The sequence below is a fragment of the Platalea leucorodia genome (genome assembly GCF_965183815.1).
Source record: "Platalea leucorodia genome assembly, chromosome: 3".
Lineage (NCBI taxonomy): Eukaryota > Metazoa > Chordata > Aves > Pelecaniformes > Threskiornithidae > Platalea > Platalea leucorodia.
The window spans coordinates 78,011,817-78,039,563 of record NC_138825.1 but is presented as its reverse complement, the minus strand read 5'-3'; the positions used below and the strand labels follow the sequence as shown (position 1 = coordinate 78,039,563).

Below are 27,747 nucleotides of genomic sequence, written 5' to 3'. Positions count from 1 at the left end.
GTATTTTTTTTTCTTGCTGCCATGCTCATCTTACAATATAATGTAATGAGGTATGTTTTGCAGTTACAAAGGATGAACTCCAGTAAGCAGCAGTGCTATGAATGTGCAAATCTGGTCGATGGGCTTCATAATGGGATGTGATGTAAATATCATGATAATTACACTCTCATTTGCTAAGTCACTGTTCTGGATATAAAGGACAAGGAATAGCCGCAGGTCCTCTTAATTAGACAGCCAGGATTGGTGTTCGTATGGACTCAGGCGACCCTGGGCTCCTCTCACAGAATAAATGCAATACACAACGGTGCAGACACCATCTGGAGCCTTTGGCATGAACCGATGAAGACAAAGAGTGCAAAACGAGGAGGGTAATCTTGGCCAATCCCTGGATCATCAGTAACATCAAGTAACTTTGTCAGGGACAAGTGGGAGAACTGGGATTTGTCTTGGAGGCAGAGGGGTGGATATTTCTCCCCTGCCTGATCTGCCGATGGTCTGGGTGCCAGCTGATGCGTGGAGATATTGGGCACCTCGGCACCTCAATCCAAAGGTCAGGGAGAAAACCAGGCTTTCACAAACCAGCTGGAAAATAGAGGGGGGAGAGAAAGGTTTGGCCATGCCCAAAGGATTGTGGAAGTTTCTATACTACTGCCATAATGTCGTTGGGGAAGATGCTGTGCCACTACTGAGGATCACATTTTTTCCCTTAAATTTGTATAAATGTAAGGAAAGCCCAGGGGGCTTAGCCTGGGATTCACACCAGGCACAGAGAGAGCAGCCCCTGGCCCAGTGACTCCTGCCTGCAACCCGCTGCGTCCAGAAATGCCAGGAAAGGGCAAAGGGGAACAGAGAGCCCCGAGAGCGGTTGGGAGCCTTCACAGGTATTGGAAATATCTGTAATGAAAGGAAGGGGGATGAGAAGAAAAGGTTGAAGTGACAGGGGAATTCTATTCACTCCTTTGCAATCTAGCAATCAATAGCATAAATCTGATTTTTTTAAAGACAAATATATAAATGACCTTTCTAAAGAGACCACATAGCTAGAACTCTTCCAGACCCTAGCAGGTGAAGATAACCCTTTCAAATCCCTGCCTGAGGTATAATATAATAATACAAAACCAAGAATTATGTGTAGATACTGACTCTTCAAAGATTGTTTCGTCTTTATTTATCTACCTAGAGTCAAGTCCTGGATTCTCTGCTGCTTTTTCATGAATTAAGATGTGTTATTTTACTTGTGTGTAAGGGGCTACCTTTAAATGTTATTAGTAAAACTAGGATACCACCAGCTTGCAGACGAATATCTCGAACACGGTTTGTAGCTAGCAAGTCTGGAAACAATCTGTTTTTCCATATCTTTTAAAATGTATTTTGTTTTTTAATTTACTCTGGCTTTTTAGCATCATACTTTACACATTTAAGTGTAATCTCTCTATTTGCAAAAGAAAAGAAATCGTTTCATGTCTACACAAAGGCATGGGGTTTGTTTCAATAGCATCACTTTGCTGAAAGATTATATTAAGCACAAAAGTGTTTGATGGCAGCAGGGCAAGTACTATACATTTTTTCTTATCTGAAGGTATTCACACTTAACCTAAGAATTAGATAAATGAGGAAGTCTCATGTCTCCAGGGTATCCTATGCCATCCTGTCATCAGAATTAATCAAGATGATAATGAATACTCAGATTACAAAGAGATGGGAGTGCTCGCGACCAATAATTATTTTTAGAGATCGTAATCTAGGTCAAATCCAATTTCCTGTTTTTGACAGGTGGCAAAAATTTGTCAAATTAATGGAATGGGATATGGAAATTTAGGTAATCAGAGGGAAGCACTTCCCCCTTCTGCCTGAAGCGGTGTCAGGCAAGGAGAGTGAAGAGGTTCCTCTGCGGCGGAAGGTCTCGGGGCATCCCAGTCGAGACCATTGCCTGCGCAGAAACGGCTGGAGATACCGGGTCAGTGGCCAAAGCCCAGCAAAGCTGATGGAAAGACGTGGCCTGGCTTGGTCTGAGCTATCACCCCACACAGGCTTTTCTCTGCCTCCCACCTCTGGCCTCGGGACCTTCCTGAGAAGGAGGATGGAGAGAGGGAAAGCCAACAGCTGAACGGCTGCAGAGGCACAACAAGGAAATCCGATGCTAAAATGGAGTTAAACCTGTGAAAGAAGGAAAGATAAATAACAGACTCCCTAAATATGTTCTTGGCAAACAAACAGAGCCCAGAGGGAGTACGGTCATTGATAGATAAGAGTGGAAAGGGAGTGACAGATGAACTTTAATATTGCTGCAGGCCTAAATGATTTCTTTGCCTCAGGGGAAGGGGGTGGGAATGAAATTTTAAAAGGTTCTCTCTGACTGCACTGGAGCAGATAATAAGGAGCAGCAGATATACTGAAACTAAGCAGAAGTAGCAGACCCTCAAAGGCGCAGAAAAACTGGAATTATTTTTAAAAACAAACCATGTCCCCACTATAAACAAGGACAGGAGGAAGGCTTTGTAGAAGACACTTTTCTAAAAGTCTAGGGCACACCAAGCAGGAGAAGAGGAGAGGCATCAGAAAAGCAGGTGTGTGGGAGAACACAATTATAGGATATTTATTGACGCGGCGGGGGTTGACAAGCCACAATCAGCAGAGAGCTCTGGAAAGAAGACTGGGCTTAGCACTGGCAGGTGCTTGCAGGAGATGCCATGCACCACCTGGCTGGTGGCCTCAGCCTGGTGGCGTGGCAGGGCAGAGTCCTCATCCCACCAGCGTGGCGGCTGCTCCCACTCCCAGCATGGCACGCACCACGTGGGGATGCAACATTGCAGTGCTCCGCTGCCCACTGCAAGAGCGGCCCAGCACCCAGCTGCATGAGATGCAGCCATGGGCTGGCATTAAATATTTATTTGGGTTTTTCTTGATTTGCTTCTCCTTTGCAGGGGCAGGGGGAAAATAGGTAGCTCACTGAAAGCATCGAACCTTTCAGGCTGTAAGTATCCTCAAAAATTAACAGGCAGGCTGTGTTTGCTGAAGAAGTGGTACCCAGCGTCGAGCTCCGCAATGCCATCAGCAGCTCCTTTGCCACTGCCTTGGGGAGGTGCTGGATCCAGCCCCCGCAGGGTGCTTGCAGTATTATTCTGGAAAAAGAGAAACTTCAAACCTGCGCCCCCAAATATTTTCAGGAAATAAACGTATTAGCAAGCAGGGTTGCCTCTTTAACAAAGGCCCTCAGGTGATAATAATTAACTGCTCATATTGGATAATAAAATCTACATAAAAATAACAAGCTACAGGGCAAGGTTAAGGTTATTATGTTGTGGTTGAACACGCAATTCTTCATACTTGGAATAAAGGATTTGTTTGTTATGTAAGCAGGCTTGGAAAGGTTTATGATGTCCTTGACTATTCCTTCCCTGATTTAAGAGCTTCAATTTGGCAAATGATGACAGGAAAGTGCATGTTTATCTGTTAGCAGTCCCAACTGGCTTTCTGAAATGAGATTTTTTGTTGTTGTTGTTTGGAATTTTTTAGCATAATCATGGAGAATTAGGCATCAAGCTTCCGATCGCATTAATGAGAGCTTTGAGGTTTAATCTCATCCATTCCGCTTGAAAGACATGTTCTGCTATGCACTGAGATATGTTTTATGGTTATGTTTTTTTCCATGATATTTGCCGACCATGATAAATAAGGCAAGCTATTTTTCAAAAATATCCATAAATAAAGAGGATTGGTTTGAGGTTTCAGAGAGAAATTCTTCTTATTATTAATGAGTCCTGCCCATCCCTGCCTTGTAAGTATGCAAACTGAGGAGGATAAGAACAGAGACTGGCATGCACCGCTTACTCATCTTTGTTCACTTCTGATTCAGCAGCATATAAATTATCCCTAGAAAGAGGGAAAACACATGCAGAAGCATGGTAGTGAGAGCACAGATTCTAAAGACCGTTGCAAGAGAGATTTTGCGAAGACAGTAATCAAACTCTAGTGTGGCTGCACTAAGGCAACTGCAGAAAGATGTGTATTTTAAAAGTCTGGGATTGCCAGTAAAAGTGGAAGCAGCATGGTGGGTAAAAGTATGATAGCTGTGAAGAAATGTAGTCTCTAATTTTAAGGAGGAGCAGACAATGCTTTGTAGGACTCTATAGTGGGAATTCCAATGTTACAGAGCTGACGCTATTGCAAATGGAGTAGGAGATGAAACCAGGCTGTGACTGGAAACAGCACAGTTTCTTTAACACTAGAAGTGATATTGTCATGAATCTGTGGGCACCTTGACTTCATGGATGTCACTGTGTGGCACATCACAGCCACTCAAAACTGCCTGGCTGTGTCTGAGAGCAAATGGCTCTCCTCTGCCTCAGAGGACCCAGCTCCTGCCGTGGACTGTGGGAAATTCTCTGCTGGAGGCTCCAGAAAGCAGCCGAGTGGATCCGAGGAAATGCGATGGATGGTGGCGGCACAAATGTGCACTAGCCATTTGTGCTGACGTACAGCAGTGCGTATTGGTAGAGCACAGGGGATTGCTCTTCCTCCTGTTGGAGACCTTGACAGCAAACCCATCTCCGTATGGGTTTGCGTGTACCTTTATGGCAGACCCTAGTCTACAATGGACGATACTGGGACTAATAAATTGTTAATAATTGTAAATTATCAATATCAACAAATTAATAACCGTTTTCATGAAGTTCGCTGCATAACTGTCAGTTTTAGGGAGCCTTTACTGCTGAGCTGGCCAAACATCTCAGATGTCCCAAATGAGCTAGTCTTTGTAAGTGTCACGTGCATGTCACATAAAACAAACTAAGCAGTTTTGGGATGAGTCCTGTTACCCCAAAGTATCATATGGAGCCGCTTAAAGTCACCTGTAGCTCCTTCAAAGACAACCAAGTATCGTGGGTGCCTGGTGCAAAAGCAGTCTCTTCCTCTTTGCTCTTCAAAGTGCTTTAATATGTTTCAAGCTAGAGGAATACAGGAACCTGCGAAGCCTATTGCATGGCCACTGTATGACTTTCCTGAGACAGGGAAACGGGGGCATTCACAGTCAGAAACAAGAAGGGAAAGTAATTCAGATGAGCAAATTTAAGGAGCTCTGATTTTACACTTCAGTCCCTTGAACAAGATTCAAACCCCTGATACCAAGGCTTTTCTCTACACAACCTATTTTTAAGCATGGGAACTCTACCACAGTATTTTGTGGATGCTGAAAATGCGCAGAGTATTCAGTAAGCCATTGGGTGATTCAGGGAAGAAAAATCCATGAAAGGTTACTAAACATGAATCCACCACTTCTGCTTCAGGAAACCCTCAAGCCACAAATTTCTGAAGGCAGAGAGGGTGGTGGGGAAGCACCATCACCTCTGCACTTATCCCTTTCCTGGGGGTGCGCTGCTGTCTCATGCTGGAGTCAGGATGCACAGCTAGACAGACCTTTGCTCTGAACTGCTCTGACCCTTCCCATATACTACAAAGGGATAATGACCTATCCCAAGCAGAATGATAAAAATTTTCAAAGCAAGCAAGTAACAATGTTGTTAAATCTTGGCTCCTCACAGCTGCCAACTAAAAAGCCTGATGAAAGGGTCCCAGTTCTGCTAGAAGGCTCTAGGGAAGCTGTGGGAGAGGGGAAAACAAATCCTGTGCACAGTAAGCCTCTTGTCCTCCCACCACCTGATTATGCCTGCCCAAGAGGCACTGAACAAGATCTGAAAGAAAGTGGCTTTTCCTTTCCTTTTCTTCATAGCTGAGGCCCCCAGTTCCTAGTGACAACCGTTTAAAAGTTGTTTGCAGCAGTGCATTTCTATACTATCCACTTTGCTTTGAGCAAAGTTGACTCTATAAGTAAAGAAAAAAATAATGAATGATGAGAATCAAATGCTTAGCTGTGCTCTGTATAATAGAGTAATACAGGGGTAAACTGAGGAAACAAGTGTGCAAGAATAATAACAAAGTGAGTTATGGTTTTGGGTAGCTATTGGATATTTAGGAAGGCAAACAGATAAACGAAGAAACACAAGGCTAAATACTGGTAATACATATTTTGGAAGAATAATGTTCTATTATATTAAATAGTGGAAGTTCAGGAACAAGAAATAATACAGGTGTTGGGGAGGTGAGGGATGTGAAGATCTGCAAAGATCTGCAGCTACTGGAAGGCGGCTCTGGAGTGACTACCAAGCAAGAATATGCAGAATCACTTGCAGTTTCCAGGGGAAATGCAAGGGCAGAAAGACAGTGTGATGAGCTAATGGTAGACAAAGGGGCTGGGGAACTAGCAAGGCTTCTGCAAATATATCAAGATTCTAATGGTAGACAAAGGGGCTAGGGGAACCAGCAAGGCTTCTGCAAATATATCAAGATTTAAAAAAAAGAATAATAATACTAGAGTGACAGTAGATTCCATTAATAAATGAGGAAGGGAAAGAAATTAATGACTTAAGAATGGCTGAGACTCAACTCCTTTGTTAGATCTATCTTCAAGATGAAAAATGCATAAATGAAGTTTGAATAATTATTAGGGGGTGAAGACACTGTTCGAATCACTACAGATAAAGACCTGTTAATGGAGAATTTGGAAAATGCAAACAAAGACGAAGTTAACAGAAGTTCAGGGCATTAGCTAACCCATTTGATGAATCCAGGTCATTTCTAGAGAAAAAAAAAAAACATGGCTAATAGGGAATATAGGTAATGGGTAGAGCAACCAATCCAGCAAACCTAAACCCTAACAGGGTAGCTGGACAAAAATACAAAGAGAGGGAAGAAGAAGGGTTATTGAATGCAGTGGTTCCCATGGCATCCCTTGAATTTGCAGATAAACTTCTTGTGACTTTGATTCCTGAAGGATAAAAGAGCCTTGAGCAGTGAGCTGGATGATTTCTAAAAATATATGTTTTGCTGGGCAGTCTTTTTCAAGCAAAATCGGGCCTGGTTCATAATCAAAGGGGCAGGATGGGCCATGCAGCTAGGAATCAAAACCTTTTGCTAAAGTGTTTTGAGGCAGGCACTAATATTTAGGTTTGTTCTGCATCATATCTTGTACACAGCTGGTGTCACACAAATAACAGGCAGTATCAATCTTTTGGAGGAATGCCTTACATATTAATATTTATATCTGTAAGCTGATAATGGCAGTTGTGATTGCCACACGATTATACATAATACATATGTTTACATAATTAATAACAGCATTAGAAAACATTCACCTTTTTACTTAATGATGAACAGATTGATTTTGTGTTTACATAGGTTATTATTTCTCCTTCTAAATGGAAGCGTGTGTGGTCTGGATGGATGTCAACCCAGACCCACCTCACTAATTTTCCTGGGAATTTGGGAGTGAGTTAAGACTCTAGCATGGCACCAGCACAGCAACACGCATTGCTAAATGGAAGATGTTATATTACCACTTCTGTTTCCTTCGAGATAGGTCCCGTTCCTTGTTGGGCTGGGGGTCTGATGCCGCAGGCCAGTAGACGAGGACCCCCCTGAAGACATCTGGGCAGGACGATGGCTACAGGAGGAAGAGGAGCCTCCAGCAGGACGTCCGTCTGCAGGACTCTGCCGCATGGTGTACATGGAGCCCATGCAACCGAAGGCAGAATCGGCAGGATCCACGCTGTACCGCTTCATGTTCGCAGCATCAACCAGGTAATCCTCAGGTATGACTGTTTCTGCTCAGGAAGCCAAGACACAAAAGAAACATCAGTAAAACAGAACCAATTTTAATTCAGCCCTTGAAAAAAAAAAATATATATTTTTGCCAAAATTCCCTTTTTTTGGCAAAAAGTTTAACTCCATTTCCAATTTTCTGTGCAGACAGCTGGCTCCAGGAGGGATCCTTGCTGAGAACTAATAAATAATGAAGGGAAGCACAACCGCTCAGAAGTCAGTAGTCACAACAGGGAAACTATGGCTTGATGTGGCTCATCCGTGTCAGCTTATGGCAATATTCTCTGTAAAGTCCTGGGCCACTGACTGGTGCATCCCATTTGCCTCATGGTGCTCCCTGAATACCACCGAGACTGGAAGATTGTGCAACTATTGTTTGCTCTGTCTTTTGTTTAAAAACATGAAAGCTGAAAGGAGGAAGGCAGAGGAGGACAACAGGACAGGCAGTTTGTTGGGTTCATAACACCTGGCAGCCACTAGGAGGGAGTGAAGGTAATAAACCAAAGCATTCTGGCTGTGATTACCAAAATTAATCAGAAAATATCCTCAGCTGCAGACATCCATCAGGCCTGGTATCCCGCAAGGAGAAGAGGCTTGATAGCTGACAAGCACACCCAAGCTTTAGAATGGGCAGAGATGTGTGAGTGAGTCACCTGGACCCGGCTCAGGTGCAGACACACGTGTCGGCATCATGGACCCAGGTCCAGGTCTGTCTTGCTTTGTTGTCTGGACTGAGACAGCCATGTCTGTGTCATTGTCCTCCTCTGCCCAGTCCCAGTCTCCTCCCAACAGGCCTCGATGTTCAAGCTCCTTCCTACTTGCCTTTTTTGTCTTTGCAAAACATAGTCAAAGCTCTTCCTCCTCCTCATTCCCACTGCTGTTTTCCCTGCAAAACCAGACCTCCTCTCACCCAGCCCCAGGACCCTCTGCTCCACCACCATCACCACTGGGATACAAGCACAGCCCCTGGTAACCTCTCTGAGATCCAAACCTTCACATAACCCCTACAAATACTGGCAACCTGCGCTTCAGAAATTCCCACTCTCACTGGGTGAAACAAGGTGTTAACATCTGGCAGGCAGGGAACCCCCAGATTAGGAAAGTGCCTCCCATTGCCCCATGACGTTTCTTTGAGCTGTTGAAAATGCCACTTTCCTCATCATGTGTACTCTCCCTCCAGACACATCTGAGCAGGGTGAGATTACCCATGTGGTGTCGCACATCTCCTTCCCTGCCTGAGCAACACTCTCCTCCCAATGTATTGTGCAGCCTTATTGAGCAACAAGAATTTATGCTGTAATTTATGCTACGAGACCCAAACCCCATTGCTAATACATGTTGAGGCTATATATAATAGAGTTTTCCTTTTAATTTACATTTTCACTCTTTTCCTTTGAAAAAAAAATACTTGGCAGCTGTGTACAGTAGTTGATGTCAAACAAACATGATTTAGTTTGACAACTCAAATACTCAAGAGTTGTGCCATGCCAGCATCCTGGCTTGTGTGTCAAGCAACAACACAGATTTTTGTTACATGATTGCCTGTCTTTTCATTTTCTTGTTGTTGTCTTTTAAAACTTTGTCCCATTCTGGGCCAAAGCTGGACTCGCCATAAGGCAAACATCAGATCTGAAGGACCACTGTAAATGAGAAGTTTCCTCAGTTTTGGGCACTTGTCTTTGCAACTGCAAGTAACTTTCCTTTAGCAAGGCTTTTTTCCCTTAGATAATTTGGATTTTTACAGCATGCGTTCAGGTATCCTGCTGCTTTCTGCCAGGGATTTCTGAGCTTGATTCTCACACAAATACAGCTAGGGTGTAATTCAATTGAATTCAATGGAGTTCAGCTAACGTAACACTAGCATAATAGAAATGGGAATCAGACACTCCGAACCTTTGTCCCTAACCTCCAACAGATGCCAAAATCGTGTAGCAATCGAGCTAAATACCTTGCTTTTCAGACTCCTCCCAATAAACCAAAGAAAATCCAATCAAGCCTTCTCATTCAAAGGAATTTAATTACTGTGTAGAACACTTGCAATAAAAGCCTCTTATGCATAAAGAAGACAGCTCGTTCTGCAGCATCCTGCCTGCACTGCATGGAATAATTATGCCTCTTGTGAATCATTACCTCTTTATTCCAGGAAAAGAATACTCTTTTAATATGATTACAATATGAAGAAGACGCAGACTATCAGAACAACAAACAGCACGTTAAAAGAGCCTTGCTAAATAAACAGCATGCAGCTTTTATTACTAGGGATATAAATGACTCCAAAATTTGTGAGCGGACACCAGGGATTTTTTGACTGATGTCAGACTCTCTCAGTAGTCTGTGTGAAATAAGACATGTGTGGGTGAAATCTCCCCACAGAAGGACACCCATGAGTTGTGTACGAGACTATGAGTATGACGAGGAGCCAAATGCTGTCAGTTCTGTTCCTGACTCTGCCTAAGACATTTTTCTTGATCTAGATAGATTTATTCTGCATGTCTCTGCTTTGGGCTCCAAAATGGGAGTAATGATGCCTATTGCCACGGACCAAGCAGGAGCCTCCATTCATTACTGTTTGAAACATGGCCCAGTGGAAGGTGCTCTGGGAATTTGAAAAGCAATATTCATGTCTTCGTTGGACGGGGGCGAGCAGGGATCATCTCAAGCAGCTAGGTTTCTAAGGAAGCCTTTTCAGAGCTCCTGATCTTCACATTGACATGAGCAGTCAGTAGATTACTAGAGCAACTCATCAGAGTCACCTCCTCCTGACCAAAAGAAGCTCATGAGGAAAGGTGGGTCACAGATTAGGAAAAAGCAGACTGTGCATTCAAGTATGTGTGGTTACAGGTTTTAACTCATACAGTTTTAAAAGGTGCTGGTCAGCTTCTGTGCTCCCTGCTCAGTGTGGGCTGCTTTGTAAAACTGCACAAGCCAATGCACCTTGAGCAACCATGTCTCTATGAGCCCATGCCCTGCAACAGTCTGCCCACCCCCGGGAGAGACCCACACATGGCAGGGAAGAGGCAGGCAGGCCCGGGGGACTTTCAGGACACAGAGAGATCCATTATGCCCCTGAGGGGTGACAGTCCGCGGTAACACTTCAGGGCAGGAGAAGACATCTGCATTTCATGACCCCCCTCCCAGCAGCAGAGAAGGAGATGAAGGTGACAGTCTGTATGGGTTCACCAAGGATCAGTCACGCCTGACCTACCTGATTGCCTTCTATCATAAAGCGACTGGATTTGTGGGCAAAGGGAAAGCAATGGATGTAATTTGCCTTGACTTTAGCAAGGCTTTCAGCACCGTCTCCCACAATATTCTTGCATCCAAGTTAGAACATTACAGTTAGGATGAGTGAGAAACTGGTTGGATGATCAGGCTTAGTGGGTGGCAGTTCATGGGTTGTATGGAGGCCAGTAAAAAGTGGGGTACCGCAGCGGTCTAACCTGGCATCCAGGTTTGGTCTCTGCGATACCAGACAGGTGGACAAATGGGTCAGTTCAGTGGAGGGACATCAAGATGCCTGGGGCCTGGAGCACTTGCCCTGCAAAGAGAGGCTGGGGGAACGGAGCTTGTTTAGCCTGAGGGAGAGGCAGCTTGGGGGTAGGAACCTAACAGCAGCCCCACAGGACCCATGGGGAGGTCACCAAGAAGACGGAGCCAGTCTATTCACAGTGGTGGATGGCAGGAGAACAAGAGACAACAGGCAAAAATGGAAATGAAAGCTTCAGACTGGATGTAAGGAGAAACCTTTTCCCCATGAGGACAGCGAGGCAGTGGCAGATGTTGCCCAGAGGGGCTGTGCAGGCGCTGGCACTGGAAGTTTTCCAGACCCAACTGGACAACGCCCTAAGAACAGAAGGTCTGACCCCATAGCTGACCCCGCTTTGGACAAGGGGTCGGACAAGAGACCTCCTGGGGTCCCTTCCCACCTGAATTGTCCTCTGATCCTATGACTGACATCTTCTCCAATCTGAGAAGCAGTTGCAGAGGGTGGGGGAGGACCATGGTGAGGGCTCACGCAGGGGGTCCAGGGCCCCTTACAGTGGCAGGGGGCACGAGGCAGCGGGAGGGATGGGCTCTGTTGTCCAGAAGCTACAAAAGACTGTGGAAGTTTTTTGTGTTCATATTTCTCCAGCTCCCTGTTAGATTGTATCACAGAGAAGCTGTGCAAGTTGGGCTCGACCAGTGATGTGTATGAAAACATCTGCATTTTGTAAGTTCCCAGAAGACCTTGTAAAGCGCACGACTTTCACAGCTACTAATCCCACTTTGACCAATTAGGGAAAAACATGTTTTCTAAGACAATAGAAGAAAACATAACTCTCTATTGAGGTTTAAAATGCAACAGTTTCATAAATCTGTAGCTTAGCCCTTCTGTATGCTGTTACACTTCTGTATTTTATTTTCTAGGTAGTCAGCAGAAGGGCACACACTACTGAGAAATTAGTACACAATGTTTTAAAGCAGGATTTATGAGAAAGCTGCTTCGAGCCCTTGCCTTGAGCACAGTAGTCTCTATTAAAACTGTTGACCACCCTGAGATGCTCAAGCCATTTTGGCATAGTTTTGCTTTCCATGAACGGTCCACAGGCAACTGGATTGAAAAGCCCAAGTCTGTTACACCCAGAACACCTTAAAATGCAGCAAAGGAGAAGAGACAAAAGCAACTGCTTTTAAAAATGCACATTTCTTTAGCTGAGTTTCTTTAAAGTAGCAGCCTCTGGTAGCATCTGGGAATAGAGACACTCCAGAAAGACAAAGAAATTTTGCCTCCCCTTGTGCATTAGGAAAGCAAATGAAAACCAATTTCAAGTCAAGCAGGAAATGAAGAAGAGTGTATACCCAGGAAGATGATCCTTAGCTGATGTTTTCCTGGGCAGATCTAATCTCTCCCTTTTCTTCTTTTTCTTAAAAAAAGACCCCAAACTTATTCTGCTAAAATCTCTCCTATAGGTAAAAGCTCTTTCTGCACTCCAGAGACACTCCTGTCCTCTCCAGTCTGCCTTCTCTCCTCTCCTCCTGTCCCAGGCCAAACATGTCTTGTGCTGCTTTCCTCACCTGCTGCTGCTCCCACATCACTTCTCATGTTACATCCCTCTCTCCCTTCTCCTGACTCAGGCTCCCTTCCCTTATATCCCCCACCTGCTCCTCCCTCCGTTCTTCCCCATCATCTCTTCCTACTGCTTCTTCCATCACATTCCCACCATCTTGACCTTGCACCAGCTCTAACGCTGCTTTCCCACACCAGCAACATCACCCTTTTCCCATTTTGCCAGCTATTTTCCTGTCCCCCTTTTCTATTTTCCCTCCTCCCATACCGCTGACCTGCATAGCCACTTCTTCCCAGGCTGTTCCCCTTCCCAGGCCACGTCCTGCACAGCCACAGAGTGACTGCATCCAAGTGAAGGTTGCACAGGGCACCAGTGGAAACCTGCGTCCCCACCTCTGAGCACGCCAAACCAGGGAGGTCCTCTTTTACACGCCAGTATCTTCCCAGGACAACTGCCCTTCCTTCTAGGCTAATACTTTTGTGTCATTTCATAACCTTTTACTCCACCACCTGCAATGCTCCATCATTTGTATTTGCTCTAATTAAATTCCCCATAAACTTCTTTTCCTCAGAGTCAATATAGATTGATTGATTGATTGATTTCTTTCTTTTTCTTTCTTCCTTCCTTTCTCTCTTTCTTGCTTTCCTTTCTTTCTTCCTTTCTTTCTTTCTTTCTTTCTTTCTTTTCTCTTTCTTTCTTTCTTTCTTTTTCTTTCTTTCTTTCTTTCGTTATTTCTTTCTTTCTTTCTTTCTTTCTTTCTTCCTTCCTTCCTTTCTTTCTTTTCTTTCTTTCTTTTTCTTTCTTTCTTTCTTTCTTTCTTTCTTTCTTTCTTTCTTTCTTTCTTTCTTTCTTTCTTTCTTTCTTTCTTTCTTTCTTTCTTTCTTTCTTTCTTTCTTTCTTTCTTTCTTTCTTTCTTTCTTTCTTTCTTTCTTTCTTTCTTTCTTTCTTTCTTTCTTTCTTTCTTTCTTTCTTTCTTTCTTTCTCCACCCCCACTCTTCCTTTTTTGTGTCTTGTCTCCTATTCATCATTCATTTAATGATGGGCTTTGCCCTCTGACCCTTCCTTGTACCTTTTTAAGTGCTACCATATATTTTCTATAATGGGTTGACCGGCTGTGAACTCCATATTTTAAGCAGCATGATATCATAGCTTCCTCAGACCTCTCCTCTCCCCCAGCCAGGGCCAGCCTTTTCTCATCTCCCAGTCATTTTGAGAGGAGCCAGCCACAGTGTCAAAATCCCATTGAGAGACTCCTTGTACAGTTTTATCTTTGCCTGTATTTTATAGTTCCTGAGCTTGGCTCCAGCTCCCCACCCAAGGATGGCATTTACCCTATTGGGGGGGAGGGGGGGGGGCGGGGGGGGGCAGGAGGGGACAGTTTTAAGCAGCTATGGAGGTTAGAAACCCTGCGTCTCAGCCTTCATGGAAGGAAAAATAAAAGTGGGGAAACACAAAAATCAAAAGCAGAAATGCAGAAGGAAATACTTCAGGTGAGTTTAACCATCAGTTCAATCTAGTGTAAGCCGTAGAGGGAGAAAGCAGAGAGATCTAAACAGTATTTAAGAGTGTGAAAGATATGCCTTGGTTCTGAACTGCTATCTTCTGTTTTAACATCAGCTCTTAAAAGATTAAAAAATAACTTTTTCTGTGTCTGCCAAACACCCTCACACATTTCTGTCCAGTCAGAAACACACCATGCACCTTATCTTCCTTGTAGCTTGAGCCTGCATGCATCTATCTAAAGATAAGAGCTTCCTATGATGGATTAAGACTTTCCAGCTCTGCCTGCTGTGATTTACTCTGGGATTACAGCACCAGCCCATTCCTTTTAGCTCCATCGCCCGTCCAGGCATGCAGCACAATGAAAATATGATGTCACCCCTTAGCAGGCGTTTCTACATCATGTCAACACCACTCTCTGGTGCATGCAATCTGCACCCCATGCGGCTGGGCAAGGACTGGACCTTTTCCACACCAGCCCGTGGCTGCCACGGTTTGGCTGGAGAAGGAAAGCCTTACAGGGAGCGATGTCTGGTTCGTGGCAGCAGAGCTGAGCTGCTTGCTGCTCACCAAGGCAGAGTGGCACGGAGACACGTCCCCAAGGAGCCACAGCATCCCTGAGGCTGCTGCAGAGAGGCAGCGAGCGAGCAGGCAGCCCAAGGCATCCACCAACAGCGGTTCAGGGATGTCACGCCTGCGTTTTTCGGTCTACGGAATAACTTTTGCATGGGCTATAGGAACACACAATTGCATCCACGGGGGAGAGAAGGGGGGAGTCCTAGTCAGTCAGAACAGGAAAATTTAAATAAGCCTCATCCATTTGTGAATGTAGATAGTATGAACACTGAAAGCACTGTGGAGATAAAACCTGCAGTGAATTCTCCAGGGTTTAGTCTGAGGCGTTACTGCACCATGTATCATCTCACTGTGTCCTAGCTGGTAAAAAACATTTTGCAGTAACTGAAATGCCAAATCCCCCAAGGAGAAGCTGCCAGTCAGTTAACATCAAGAATCTAAATTTTTTAGAGAATTTTCCAAAATCTAATGTTGTCCTGATTACAAGGACTTCAGCATAGGCAATTTTTTTCATTATTTAAACGATTTCCCTTGAGTGTTTGCAGCCCAGACAACAGCCACATTGTGTTTAATGCAGTAGAACCAGGGAATGAAACCGGCTGGGAACAGATCAACATGGTTTTATTGTCCAAACTGAGTAAAAAGGTAGAGTAAATTCACAAGCTAGCTGCTGACAAATATATTAGATTTAATAATAAAAGGTGCTCGTGTGTATAAATAACCCATTGAGGATTTTTTTAAGTGCTTGGGAATGATTGAGTAAATCTCTTGTGTTGCAATGGAGAGGTTTAGTCCTGTCTTACAGCGTAGGCAAATTGTTTAGGCACTGCATACCCACAAGTGAAGGCAAAGGGATTTCAATGACATCAGGATCCAGCCTTTAGAAAAAGTGTTCCTTTGGTCTCTTCCTCCTGATTTCAGTCCTGCTCCTCCGTTCTCTTCCCTTCTCCTTTGCCTTTATGTTACACCAAAGTGTACATCATGAAAAGGAGATTTATCGGGGTTGTATAGTTTTGTGTCTTAGCACAGCAATAGTTCTGCACTGGCAGAGGGAGGTGGGAGAGGGTGCGATCGATCTCTTCTGTCTCCAGCTTCTAGCAGTACCTACAGGGGCTTTTCTATCCAGGTAGTTTATAATGTCATCCATATGCTTATAAATCAGTGTTGATAAAAGTCACAGAAAGCTGTATATAGAATAGACTAGATGAAAATGACTGTGTTATTTGAAAATTTCAAGATATTATATACTGGGATTCTCTGCAGCTGAAGTACTTAGTGCATTTCTGTTCTGCTACCACCATGATGAATCTCCCTGAATTACATTGCTTAGTACTGGCTTAAAATACTTAACAGCAATTTTTTGTTTGAAAAACAAATAATTTGAGACACAAGAAGTGAGATGTTTAGAGCAAAGTACAGTAACTGAAAAATAAGCTGCCTTTGCCCATTAATAACTAATAATCTCATCCAGATATTAGGTAGAGCACATACAAAGCATGAGCCTGTGCATGTGTTTATATGTAGGTACAAGATCTTTTATAAAGTCTTTGCTTCATTTCTCCCTGCCCAGTGCTGCAGCTCAGCTGCTTTCTGATATTTCTTCTGGGGTTTCTTCTGCCATATAAATACAACATAGCTGGGCCCTAAAGCCTTAGTTCCCCTTCACAAATACTTTCTTTTCTTGCCTTCTCAGCTGCTGCTTCTGACTTCCCTGGCTGATCTCAGTCCCAGCAGCTGGGAACTCACCAAATCCCCTTTTTTGGGTCTTTCTATCCCCTCCTCTCCCCATGATCCCCCAGAGCCAGTTTCCCTTCACTCCGGTGTGCTGCACTGTGCCGTGCCGCCGGGAAGCTGGGCTTGCCCCAGGACCCCATCCCAGGACTCACCCCCAGCCTCACTACATTTTCCTTAACTTTGGCTTCTCTGCTGATGTCTAGCAAGCTGCTGCCACCTTTTTGTTTAAAACACTTCTGTAACCTTACCTCTTCCACAGAGAAACGCACCATATTCCCCAAACCTCCATTTGAAACTTATTTTCAGTGAGAGATGGGGACGTATTTCTCTTGCCCAGCTGCTGGTGGTGCAACTCCTCGCCTTGCACCCTTACCTTTCACATCGCTGCCCGCGGCCAGCACTGTCCCAGCACAAACACCAAACTGCACATCACTGCCAACAGTTTGCTTCCATTACTCTCTTAATTGCTTTCATCTCCTGCTCTGCACTCATTTTGCCAACAGATCAATGTTCTTCAGGCAAATGCTGTGTGTTACTACTTTCCAAAAGGCACTTTGATGTACTCTGTATAATTACCACAAGCTGGGGAGCACTGTTAACTAAACAGGGGCCAAGACTTTTCAAGAAAAAAAATGGATGTTTTATTTCCATGGAACTGGAAATGCCATTGTGTGTGGGTTTCCATTTATTTTGTAGTGAACTGGAAGAGGATAGAGAGAAACAGAAGGTAGATAAAGACAGATAAAGGAGGAAGAGCCTTCTAATCTTTTAAGCTAAAAGGCTAAAAAAGAGAGCAACATGGGGGAGGAGAAAAACTGAGCTGAAAAACTGAAGAACATGTAAGCAAAAATTAGTAACGTCCCCTGAGAAAAATTCTGAATCTGCTTTGAAATCGGTCAAATGGAAATAGCTTAAACACAAGACTCTCTTTTCCCCCCTTTCAGCGGGTTCTGCTTCCTCCCATGGAGGTGCAAGCCCCAGCCCTGCTGTAGGCACCATGTACCAGGCAGTCCCAGAAGCAAGGGCCCTCTCGTCCAGATTCACAAAACACGAGCCAGTGTTCATCTCTCTTCCAAAACATTTCTTGTTTTGTCTTTTACTTAGTAAGTGCTGGCTTTGCTAACTCTCAGAGCCCCCTCCACTGCCATAGCCAGTCTATTACCCTGGCTGCGACAGCAACCCAGCAGCAAGGAGCTATACATCTAATTGCCCACGGCTTTCATGGGCTATCAGAGCCTACACCGACACATTGTGTGTGGTTCCCAAGTGATGTTATCTAATGTGGCTTGAACTGGCACAAGGTAAGGATCCTGAGGGTCAACTTTCCCACTCCTCACATGTATGAAAAATCTGGTGGGTCATGCTGGCTAATGCATGCAGCACTTGGATGGGGGGGTAGGTTTTTCATCATCAGTTCTGGCCTGTGGCCTGCTGATCTGACTGCTTGAAACATGGGTGTATTGGAGCGCAGGTATTTGTATCAATATTTTAAAAGTTTAGGAATGGAAACTTTAATTCACCTTTAATTTAAGCTATTTAAAATCAAAGCCCGGACTCCTAACTTCAGGCATCCCCTAAAGGAATCATATAGCTCTATGAAAAAGTCTCAACCAGCTAAAATAAAGTTAAAGCTAAAACTGAAGCTAAAACAGAGTTGCAATCACGATTTACCTGACCGGGGCTCTAAAAGAGTGTCCATGCTTCCTCCACATGACTACGCATGTAAAGCTTGAATTAAATGCTTGTACCCAGGGGTATTTTTTTCTGTAGTGGATATGATCTCATCCATCATGCTTTATGCATTTGTGCCCATCATTTCACCCACTTTCCTTATGCATACCCTTTGATATGGAAAAATAAAGCATCTTTTTTTCCCTTCTTTAAAATCCATTTCATAGCTTATCTCTCTCTTCTAACCCCCAGGGCTGCAGCCCAGGCAATTTCCAGCACTGCCAGTGCCATTGCTCTGAGCAGATCTTGGGCTGAAAGACTGAAGGGCCTTTGGGCTTCTCCTCATCCACCGCTGGGAGCAGAGTGCCTACCCCCTCTAAGGGGCAGCTTTTCAAAGGAGATGATAGATTTTCTTGCACCCCCTCAAGACCGCAGAGGTAAAACAGCCTGGCAGAAGGTGGAAAGGAGGATTTCCCTTGGGCTGGCTGCTGGAGGGATGTCTGCTTATAGCTTCATTGCTTAGTGTCCACAAGGAGATACAATTTCATAAACCTAAAGGAACAGAAAGGGACTCTCTCTTCATTTGGGGGTTAGCAAACAGTAATCACACAGTTTAAAGGTCAGAAGGGTCAATTTATCCAATTCTACCAATTCTATAGAGTTCGGGCAAATTATATCAAAGGTGAATTTCATCTCTCCTATTCATCTCTTCTTTTTCTTGTGCCAGGGTTTGCCCCTTAGTGTACATTTCATTAGTTTCTTCTGGTCTAGGTTTAAAGGGCCTGAATGCTAAAGCCTCTACTACCACCCTCATGAAACCCCTCCACAGGAGCATTGCCTGACTCTCTCTTTTCTTTCACCTTCCTGCTTTTACTTCCTACCTCTTGTCCCATCCTAAGCTGTTCCTGTCGCTCCCCAGGTTTCTGAATGACAACATGCAGCTCCAGCTGCAGTTGCCTCTCTCTCTGCTCTGCCACCGACTTACCACCCTGGACACTTCATTTCAGAAGCCAGTCCTGGGGACGGCGCTCCAGCTGCAGGCAGGACCTCAGTGTGGGGGTCCTTGGTGGGATGCCCTGGGGCCAGCTGGAGAGGGAGGAGGCACCCAGCCTGCTGATGGATGCACAGGCTCATGCACGCATGGAAGGAAGGAAGGAAGGAAAAAAGGAAGGAAGGACGGAAGAAATGCCTGCAGTCATCCCACCCTTTCTCTGCTCTACTGCAGGCTCTGCTGTCAATTCAAATGCCCCAAAGACCAGACAAACTTTTTATATTAGACTTTGCTGTGGCTGGATGGCTTGTGCAGTTCCTTTGCTCCCTCTTTAAGAGTGACCTTAATATTTTATTTATTGTTTAAAGGATAATGTTCATGGTAGAGGAATATATGAGGCAATAAATGGCCTTTGCAGGTAATTAAATGCTGAAGAGAGCTGAAGCTATTGATAGCCATAAAAGCCATTTATTCTGAGTGTGCTGAGAAGCCAGGAGCACTGTTCCTCGTAGCATGCAACAAGACAAGATTAAACAAGCCACGGTACTAGAAAGGGGAAACACAACATTTTTCTTGCCCTCTCAGGGCTTGAAATTTCTAAGCTGCTGTTTATTTGGTGCTTGGAACAGAAAATATTGATTGTAATAATATGTGGTTTTCTATCATGTTATTCTTTTTTTCCTAGCTGTTTTAGAAGGGCTTTGCACATGGTGGCAAGAATTATTGCCCTCCTTGGACAGATGTTCAAATAAAGGCACAGCAGGGAAGGGTGACTTGCCTACACAATTAATGGGAAAGTCTCTGACAAAATCCCCCTCCCAGCCTACTAGTCACACTCTTGTAGTGCATTGCTATAGCACTTCTCCTACCAGCTTTTCAAGTGCTTGTAGACAGGAAGAGCCCACCTTCCTATATATAGAGGCACTGATGTAGCGTAAGGTACCTCTACCTCCTGCTGTGCTTCTGCTCCATATGGGGCCCTACTTCCAGCCACTGCCAGGAGAAGAGGTGCTGTTCTCCTGGTATCTACCATATGGTATCTACGCGTGCAAATTTGACTTGGCCATGGGGAGAGGAGCAAGGCTGGGGACCTTCACTGTCTTCCCTCCCTGATGAGGACAAGGATACAAGGTGGCGATAGGAGTCCTTGCATAAAGAATTATTTGCTGCAGCTACACGCAGCCATGCTCTGCATGGAGCACAGCAATTGTCTAACAGCACAAAATGACCAAAACACGAGGTTCAGGACAGAAAGAGCAAGGAAAGGATTGACTGAAAGCAGAAAGAAGATGCTTATCGAGTTTGATGCTTCCCATGTAAGAGAAACGACTTCAATTTCTGTGCCCACCATCAGGCTGGCAAGAAGTTTTATAGCAAACATGCTTTCCTCTGAAAAATAACAGTCTCACATTGCATAGGTGCATGTCAGCAGTATGTAGGTGTTCCAGAAATGTCTCTTTCCCATGCTCACATCCAAGCCTCCATTAGTTCAGCATAGGAGGACTAATGAAAGCTGAACACAGAGGGTGTGGATAGAGGCACTTCACAGGATCTCTGTTGGCTTCCCATCCATGTAGCCCCTGGCCCGCTTCACAGCATTTTCTGCAGAGTTCACCCAGATCTTGCCAACATTTTAGTTCAAACTGCACTACTGCTCTTATGGAGAATTCTGGGGTGCAGGTCCAGAGGTGCTTTGAACCCGGGTGCTGTGGGGACCGATAACATCTCAGCATTTGCTGTAATGCAGACCTGGAGCTGGGTGCTTCCCAGATGAAGTCCTGGGAGTCATCCCACAGCTGCTCCCCACAAATTGCTCTCATGAGCCAGAAAGTCCTCTCACAGCTGAGAAAGAGCCATGGGGTAAGACCCCAGATGTGCCAAGAGAAGGCAGTGAAGCCACTGATGTTGGGAGAGGGCTGGAGAGGGACCCTCACCCCATGTGCGAGGCCGCTGGGTGCTGGTGGGAGACGCGTTGGCAGGGCAGGCAGAGCATTGGGGCTCAGGTGCAGGGAGGGTAATACACAGCCAACAAGGCTCATTGCAGAGGCCAGTGAGTGTGTACTTCTTTTAGACATGTAAAACATCGTTGTAAGTGATATATGCATGTATCAACAAATCCCACCTGGCCTGTACGCAGCCATTAGCATCTGGCAGTTTGCTGTGAGCACAGGTGAATAATGGCTTAAGGGCATGTGCTTCGGGGCAAGGTTAAAAGGTGACTCCTGTATGGTGTAAGTGGATTAATATGACTGGACACGATGCCGGCTTCTCCTCTCACTTCTGCCAGTGTAAATCAAGAGTAACTGCACCAAAGTCAATACATGTATTAAATTCATTGGTACACAGGGGCTGAAAAACACATGATTTTAAAAGAAAGAACATCTCGATTACAAGCTGGAGAACAGAAACAATGAAAAATGTGGCTGCTTTGCATGGCTTCCTGCGGTGCTTTATTATGGCTCTGCTCCTTCCATGCAAGCTCTATCCCAACAGGCGCCCTCACAGACCCGTCTACAAGAAGAGCTCCTACTGTCCTCCTTATTATTGCCACTACAGGGAAACCCCATCTCTGTTCTGTGTAGCAGAGGTCCCCCCCTGTGCTGACCTTGCTGCAGAGAAACACTGGCTCCTGGGGAGATGGAAGGAGATTTAGGCAATGCAGCATTAAACATAGACTCAGTGGCTCAAGCCCTAGTGCCTAAAACTAGAGTTACTCAACTGGTGCCAATGGAGCTGTTGAATACAGCCTGACATGATGAACAGGAATATTATGTCTGCCTGGCTCCAGCTGAGCACAGCATGAAGGGTGCAAGGCTGTCACTCCAGTTCCTCTGCCACACAGCTGTGGACAGACAGCTCCTGAGCTGGGCATTAGTTGCCCTAAGGAAGAGGCAGCTTTTCCCCTCTCCAAAATTCCCCATTTCAAAGGCTTTATGCGGTAGAGTTAATTTCTCCTTCCATGCCTTCCTCTGCACTCTGGGGCTAAGCAGTAATCTTGTAGGTGGGCTTTCCAAATGACTACCTGGCTGCACTGAAACCAGCCCCCAGCTCTCCAGCCTGCATCGTGGGGCCCGCAGCAATGCAGACAGCGGGTTGCCTGGTGAAGCTGCTGAGCTTGGCTAGCCCCATGGACAGGCTTTGGCAGAGCAACCCGGGTTCACCAAATTTGGTACACCAGGTCGGTGGTCATCAGAGTGCTGAAAGTGTCCTCAAATCCCATCTCATGATATTTCTGTTAATCTTTGGTGGAAGGAGAGTCCCCTCAGAGGCTCAGAGAGCCACCTGAGCACCTGGCTGCTCTGGAAACGGCATTGCTCATCACAGCCTCCCTCACTGCGGGACCAGGTGGCTCCTCCATCACCTCTCCCATGACCTCATTTCAACAGGGAAGCACCCAAATCTCTGCAGGTCATGTGGACCCATGCATAGCAGGTCATGCTATGGCTCTCTGCTTAACAGGCCAGTGGCTTATCAAACCGCAGGGTGAACAAGCTGAAGCCTGGTGGGGGAGTTTTAATACCATGTACAACTGCTGCCCTCAGCTATTTCACAGCTCGCATTCTCCACTGTACCACAGTGCTGCTGGTGACACCAAGAGCCACTGCCTCTTCCCTCATCCCACCCCCAGGCAGAGGGGAGGAGAGCCCAGGCCAGCACTAGCCCTGACTAGCCCAGGCTGCCCAGCCCATGCTGCCTCCAGGGGGTCTATTAATTGCCCCCCAGCAGTGGGAGAGCCAAGGAAGAGAAGCCTTCCCTACATCCACATCTCCTGCCTGGTCTGGGGCAAAATACTGTTTTTGCCCTTTCCTCAGTGGCTGGGCAGAGCCAGTGGGAATGGTGTCAGGGACATCTGCATTGAAATTACGGAGGGAGGGAGATGCTCAGAGTGTAACAGCCACTGTAAAAACTCCTGTTGTGGAGTTGCCTTCCATCACATACAGCCTTGCCGTGCAAAAGTAAATGCAAATGTACATGCAAATTAAAATGCTAATACCAGGACTCCTGGGCTGCACTCACTCAGTGCTATAGAAATCCCTTGACCTCTCAGAAACATTCAGGTTGCTGCAAATGTCCTAGTCCAGAAGAAAAAAAATATTGCTTTTCAGTCTGGGTTCCTGCCTTTCCTCTCCTATGTGTAAGAGCGGCAGCTCGATGTCTTTGCACAAAAAGGCAATTTCTGCACTTTGTGCACAGCCCACTCCCAGCTTTGATGTGCAAAGCACTCACATAGGGTCTTCCTGGCAAACAAGCGATTCGTGGATCATAATTGTGGACACTAAAACACCTTTCTCTCAGCTGCCAGCATGTAGCTGCCATTAAACTGAATGCATGAGAGACAGTGTGCTCCCCAAACACATACAGTGTTGTTAATAAAAGAGAAGGAAAAATAATTTAAGTCAGGAGGAAGCCTGCAGGTGAAGCGTGGGTTCAGGGCCATAACTTTGCATCTTTCTTTTTTTCTAAACTAACTTTAGCGATGTCCATAGTAGGGCCCCAGGGCAGCTTTCCAGCCACTGATTGCAGAAGGGGGCTGCAGGCATGTCCTAGCTCCACGGGGGCTGCGTGGGGCCAGTGCCCCATCCCAGCACAGTGGGGTGTGGGCAAGAAGTAAGCCCAGGCGTGCCATCCACCTGGGAGCCTGGTGCTGCTTGAGGCATGTGTCTCTCTGGACCACCACCATCCTTGGGTGCATCTGCCCCACTCCACAGCTCCTCCAGGCTTCGTCCCACATGGTCAAGCACTAAGGCAGGGACCTTGCTGGTGCCCACAGGCATTTTAAGATAGGAGAAATGCTTCTGCAAGTAGCAAAGCAAACCCCTTTGCAGTCACCCGTCTCATTTAGGTTTACACTCATGAGTGGAGGTGACAGATCGGGATCCAGGCTAGGTGCACTACAGCTAATAACATTACCTTAGATTTATGCTAATGGCGCTGACCCAAAACTACATTGCTGTGAGCGGCTCTCTCCCTTCACCCAGTAAGAGGTCCCCTCAAGTGAAGACAGACGGTGCTGCTTTACAGGTGATCCTTCAAACGAGCGGCGTGCAAGCGGGGAAGCACGCAGGTAACGAAGTGCTGGGGCAGTGCTGGCTCAGAGCACACCCGTTATGGCAGTAATTTCCCATTCATGCCACTGTGACACCGAAGCGTGGGATGGGGTCCACACGCTCACCCGACCTCCCACCTCTCGCCGCAGCCAACAAGCCAAAGCAGTGCGCGAGTAGAGGGGTCTGGTGAGTGGGGACAGGCAACACTCTGTGGTGGGTCTGCAAGTAGAGGAGGCTTGATAATCAGTGAGGATCCTTCAGTGTCTAATATGGTGGTTGAGTTGGATGGAGAGAGAAATTTTCCCTCTACCTTTCTGCCTGCCTGAAACTTGAAGGAGCTTAATCCCTTTGAGGCTTCTACCCCAGGCCCAGGTATACTTGAGGAGGCCAGAAGTTCTGGGAGAGAACTGACAGAAAAAAGGACAATATGGTCATACAAGCCTTGTTTCCTTAAGAAAAGAGATAAAAGAAACAAAGAGATATAAAATAATTAAAAAATTATCCCTATCACTGCTGGGGCTCCTCAACACAATGGTTATTGCCCAAAAACCTCCTCTATAGCCACTGGGAAAAATACTGGAAATCAGCCCACTGCCTCCCTCTGGAAAGCTCCCGCAGAGACCTGCAGTTCTCTAGCATATACAGTACCGGACCAAAAAAAAGATAGTAATTTCTTCAACCCTATTAAATCTTGAGCCCAAATTGATCAAGCAGCCTACCTGCCTCCATCCGTCTGTTTTCATACACCTCTGGGCTTTCCGACACGGTGTTGTACTGCTGGAAAGGCTGGTTGCTGAAGAGATTGTCACACAAGAGGCTGCGACAGAGCTTCTTCAGGAAGCGCAGGACGTACCCGATGCTGTTCACTACCAGCAGGCTCAGGAGATGCTGCTTCCCCTCAAAAGAAGCTGAAACTGGAAAGCAAGCAGGAGCAATTCAATACTTGGGGATGCATGGCAGGAGGAAGAATGAGAGCAGGTGAAAAGATTTCACACAAGTATTTGTATGTCTTAAAATATTTTACATAATTGCCCCACCTGAAGTACAAAACAAACTGGAGGAGCTTAAGGAGCTGAGTTTGTGTGACTCAGATCACCTTCCCCCTGGAGCACTGAAAGATGCCGACTGGCATGGCCAGCAGTGCAAGGATTTCTAATATATGCATCCAACTGAACGCTGTATTGTATGATTGGAAGGAGGCAATTATGATACCCTGGTGTAGGGAAGGGGAAAGAAAGTGATCTGCCAGTGATGGGCTATTAGGCTGACTTCAGCAATACCCAAGGTTTAAAAGATAATGGGGAGACAAGAATTAAAGACTCGGCTGTGAATGAATAAAAGGTACAAGGGCTGTACTGAAAAGAGGGCTACCAGCTTCATCATGGATCTTCATTTACTGATTTAATCACATTTATAGGCAAGGGAAGGTTGGCCACTGTGGTCTATCCAGGATTCAGTAAAGTATGAGAAATATTTCATTAAACTGGAAAGGATTGCATATGAAAGGTGGGTCAGGAGACGATGACAGGCTCTGCTGGCAGGAGACCCCAAGCACTGGAGAGAAACCAGCAGTGGTCCATGCTGGCACAAATATATTTCGTTGATGCTGTAAGCTAGGAGGCATTATCAATGGAGAAGAGGACTGAGAGATTGCACAGAATGTATTGGCTGATCTTGAGCCCTGCAATAATAAAAACAGGTGGAAAAAGTACTAGGAAGTACATGGCAATCCATTAATTTTTTTGAGGAGGCTCAACAGAACCTCATGGGAGGCAAAATGATGGGACAGGCTCACCAGATGCCCATGAGCCACCAAGGTGACACAGTGATGAAAAAGCCGAATATATTTCAAGGAGTTATTGAACAAAGCATTTCCAGAAGAGACAAGGGAGTGTCAATTCCACTATATAAAGTTCTGGTGAAACCTGAGCTGGACTGATGGGCACCATTCTGGTCATCCAGGCCCAAGAAGGGTGAATTCACACTTGAAGAGGTGCACAGGCAGGCCACAGCGATGTTCAGAGAACAGAAAGTTTCCCTGTGGCACTGCAGCCATCACCATCTCTGCTACGTGGGGCTGTGGGAAGACACTCACACTTCTTTCACTAATCCAGCGATCTTCCTCACAATACAGAGAGGACCTGAAAGAAACTGTATTTCAGCCTAGTAGGATGAGGACTGCTCTCTAGAAATACATCCAAGATTGAACTCAAGGGTGAGAGCAGAGCAATTAAAATTCCTAGACAAAGCTGTCAGGGAATATATTTAGCCAGCAATCAAAAAGGCCATAGGTCCCAGCCATGAGAGAAGTGGTCACAACAGACCCACCAGGATCAGTTGTAGCAGGACACATTCAGGTGTCAACATGGTTTGCAGGGAGGACTACATGATATGGCTGCCTGAACTCCATCATCTGGAAGGTTTTTTCCAGTCCTACAGCCTCCAGTCACTACTGATGAGTATAAATTGCAATGTTAGGCTTATAATCTTTGGGATAACTTCAGAGATTTCCTACTGGCCTCATCTGCTGTAAACGATCCTGCTCTGCAGCCGGTTGAGCATCTGTGAGCCAAGCCATGAGAAGACTGGAAAGCCCATGACAAAATCTGTCTGCGCTGATGCTGGGCTGGGAGTGAGCTGCAATCTCAGAGCCACACCATGACTAGGAGGCCACTTACCCCTCCTCAATGATTAGAAGAGGCATGAAGTTGGAAGCAACATTAGGTGCTTTTAGCTCAGGTACCTGAAGCCAAGCCAGCTCAGAGGAACTGAGACCAAGGGACTGTGCACCAAGGCAGGCTTGGTGCACAACATGACTCTCCTGCTTGTAATGAAAGTCATATACGCAGCACAGAACCAGGCAAAAATGAAGCTTTGCACTAAATTGCTTCAGTCTTCTGTTTCTGTAAACAAATCTGGATAATTCTTAGATTATTTCTGATGTCCCTTAGGGAAGACATACCTGAGAACGAGAGGAGAGGGAGGAAGCAGGGTTTATATGCTGCGCAGTGGGCCAGAGCCTGGGCTCCCACACAAGAGGGTCCCAGTGGCACAGCTGAGCTGCTGTGGTCCCTGCAAAACTGATTGGGCTTGCAGTCCTTGGCTTCGTGCTCGTGCTTGACTCATCCGCGGCAGCTCATTAGAGAGCGTTATTCCCATATTCCCATCATTGTTTCATTCCCACTGCATCCCCATGTGCTAAAACAATGTTGTGACACAAAACTCTTGCTGTGATTAAAAGAAAAGTTCATGTCTGAGAGCCACGCCAGGGGATTCAGCATGGGACACAGGAGACTCATCAGGACACAGTGAGAAGTGTCACTGCGGGAAGATGAGGAGCTCCTGGGAAGTTCCCTCTGATCTCTGATTCTCTCTGATATATTTGTATAGTCCTGCTGTATGGGCAATTGCTGCGGGACTTTTGCAATTCCTACAGCTGAGAGCAGATTTGGCTCATGAACTGCAGGTGGAGGACATGCCAGCAGCTGAACTCTCTGCGAGTTTTCCTTTAGAGCAACCTGTG

At 45.7% G+C, this 27,747-nt stretch overlaps 1 protein-coding gene across 1 annotated transcript in view; it reads right to left on the bottom strand.

Annotated features, from left to right (window-relative positions):
* Positions 1 to 27,747, bottom strand: part of SCML4 (Scm polycomb group protein like 4) — a gene marked incomplete at its 3' end in the record, with an annotated part of 71,818 nt that overhangs the window by 6,930 nt on the left and 37,141 nt on the right. The window contains exons 5-6 of the mRNA XM_082305944.1: positions 24,944 to 25,138; positions 7,392 to 7,658 (exon numbers count right to left, since the gene is read on the bottom strand). Of these exons, the coding sequence (XP_082162070.1) occupies positions 7,392 to 7,658; positions 24,944 to 25,138 (462 nt within the window). The remainder of the gene's footprint in view (positions 1 to 7,391; positions 7,659 to 24,943; positions 25,139 to 27,747) is intronic.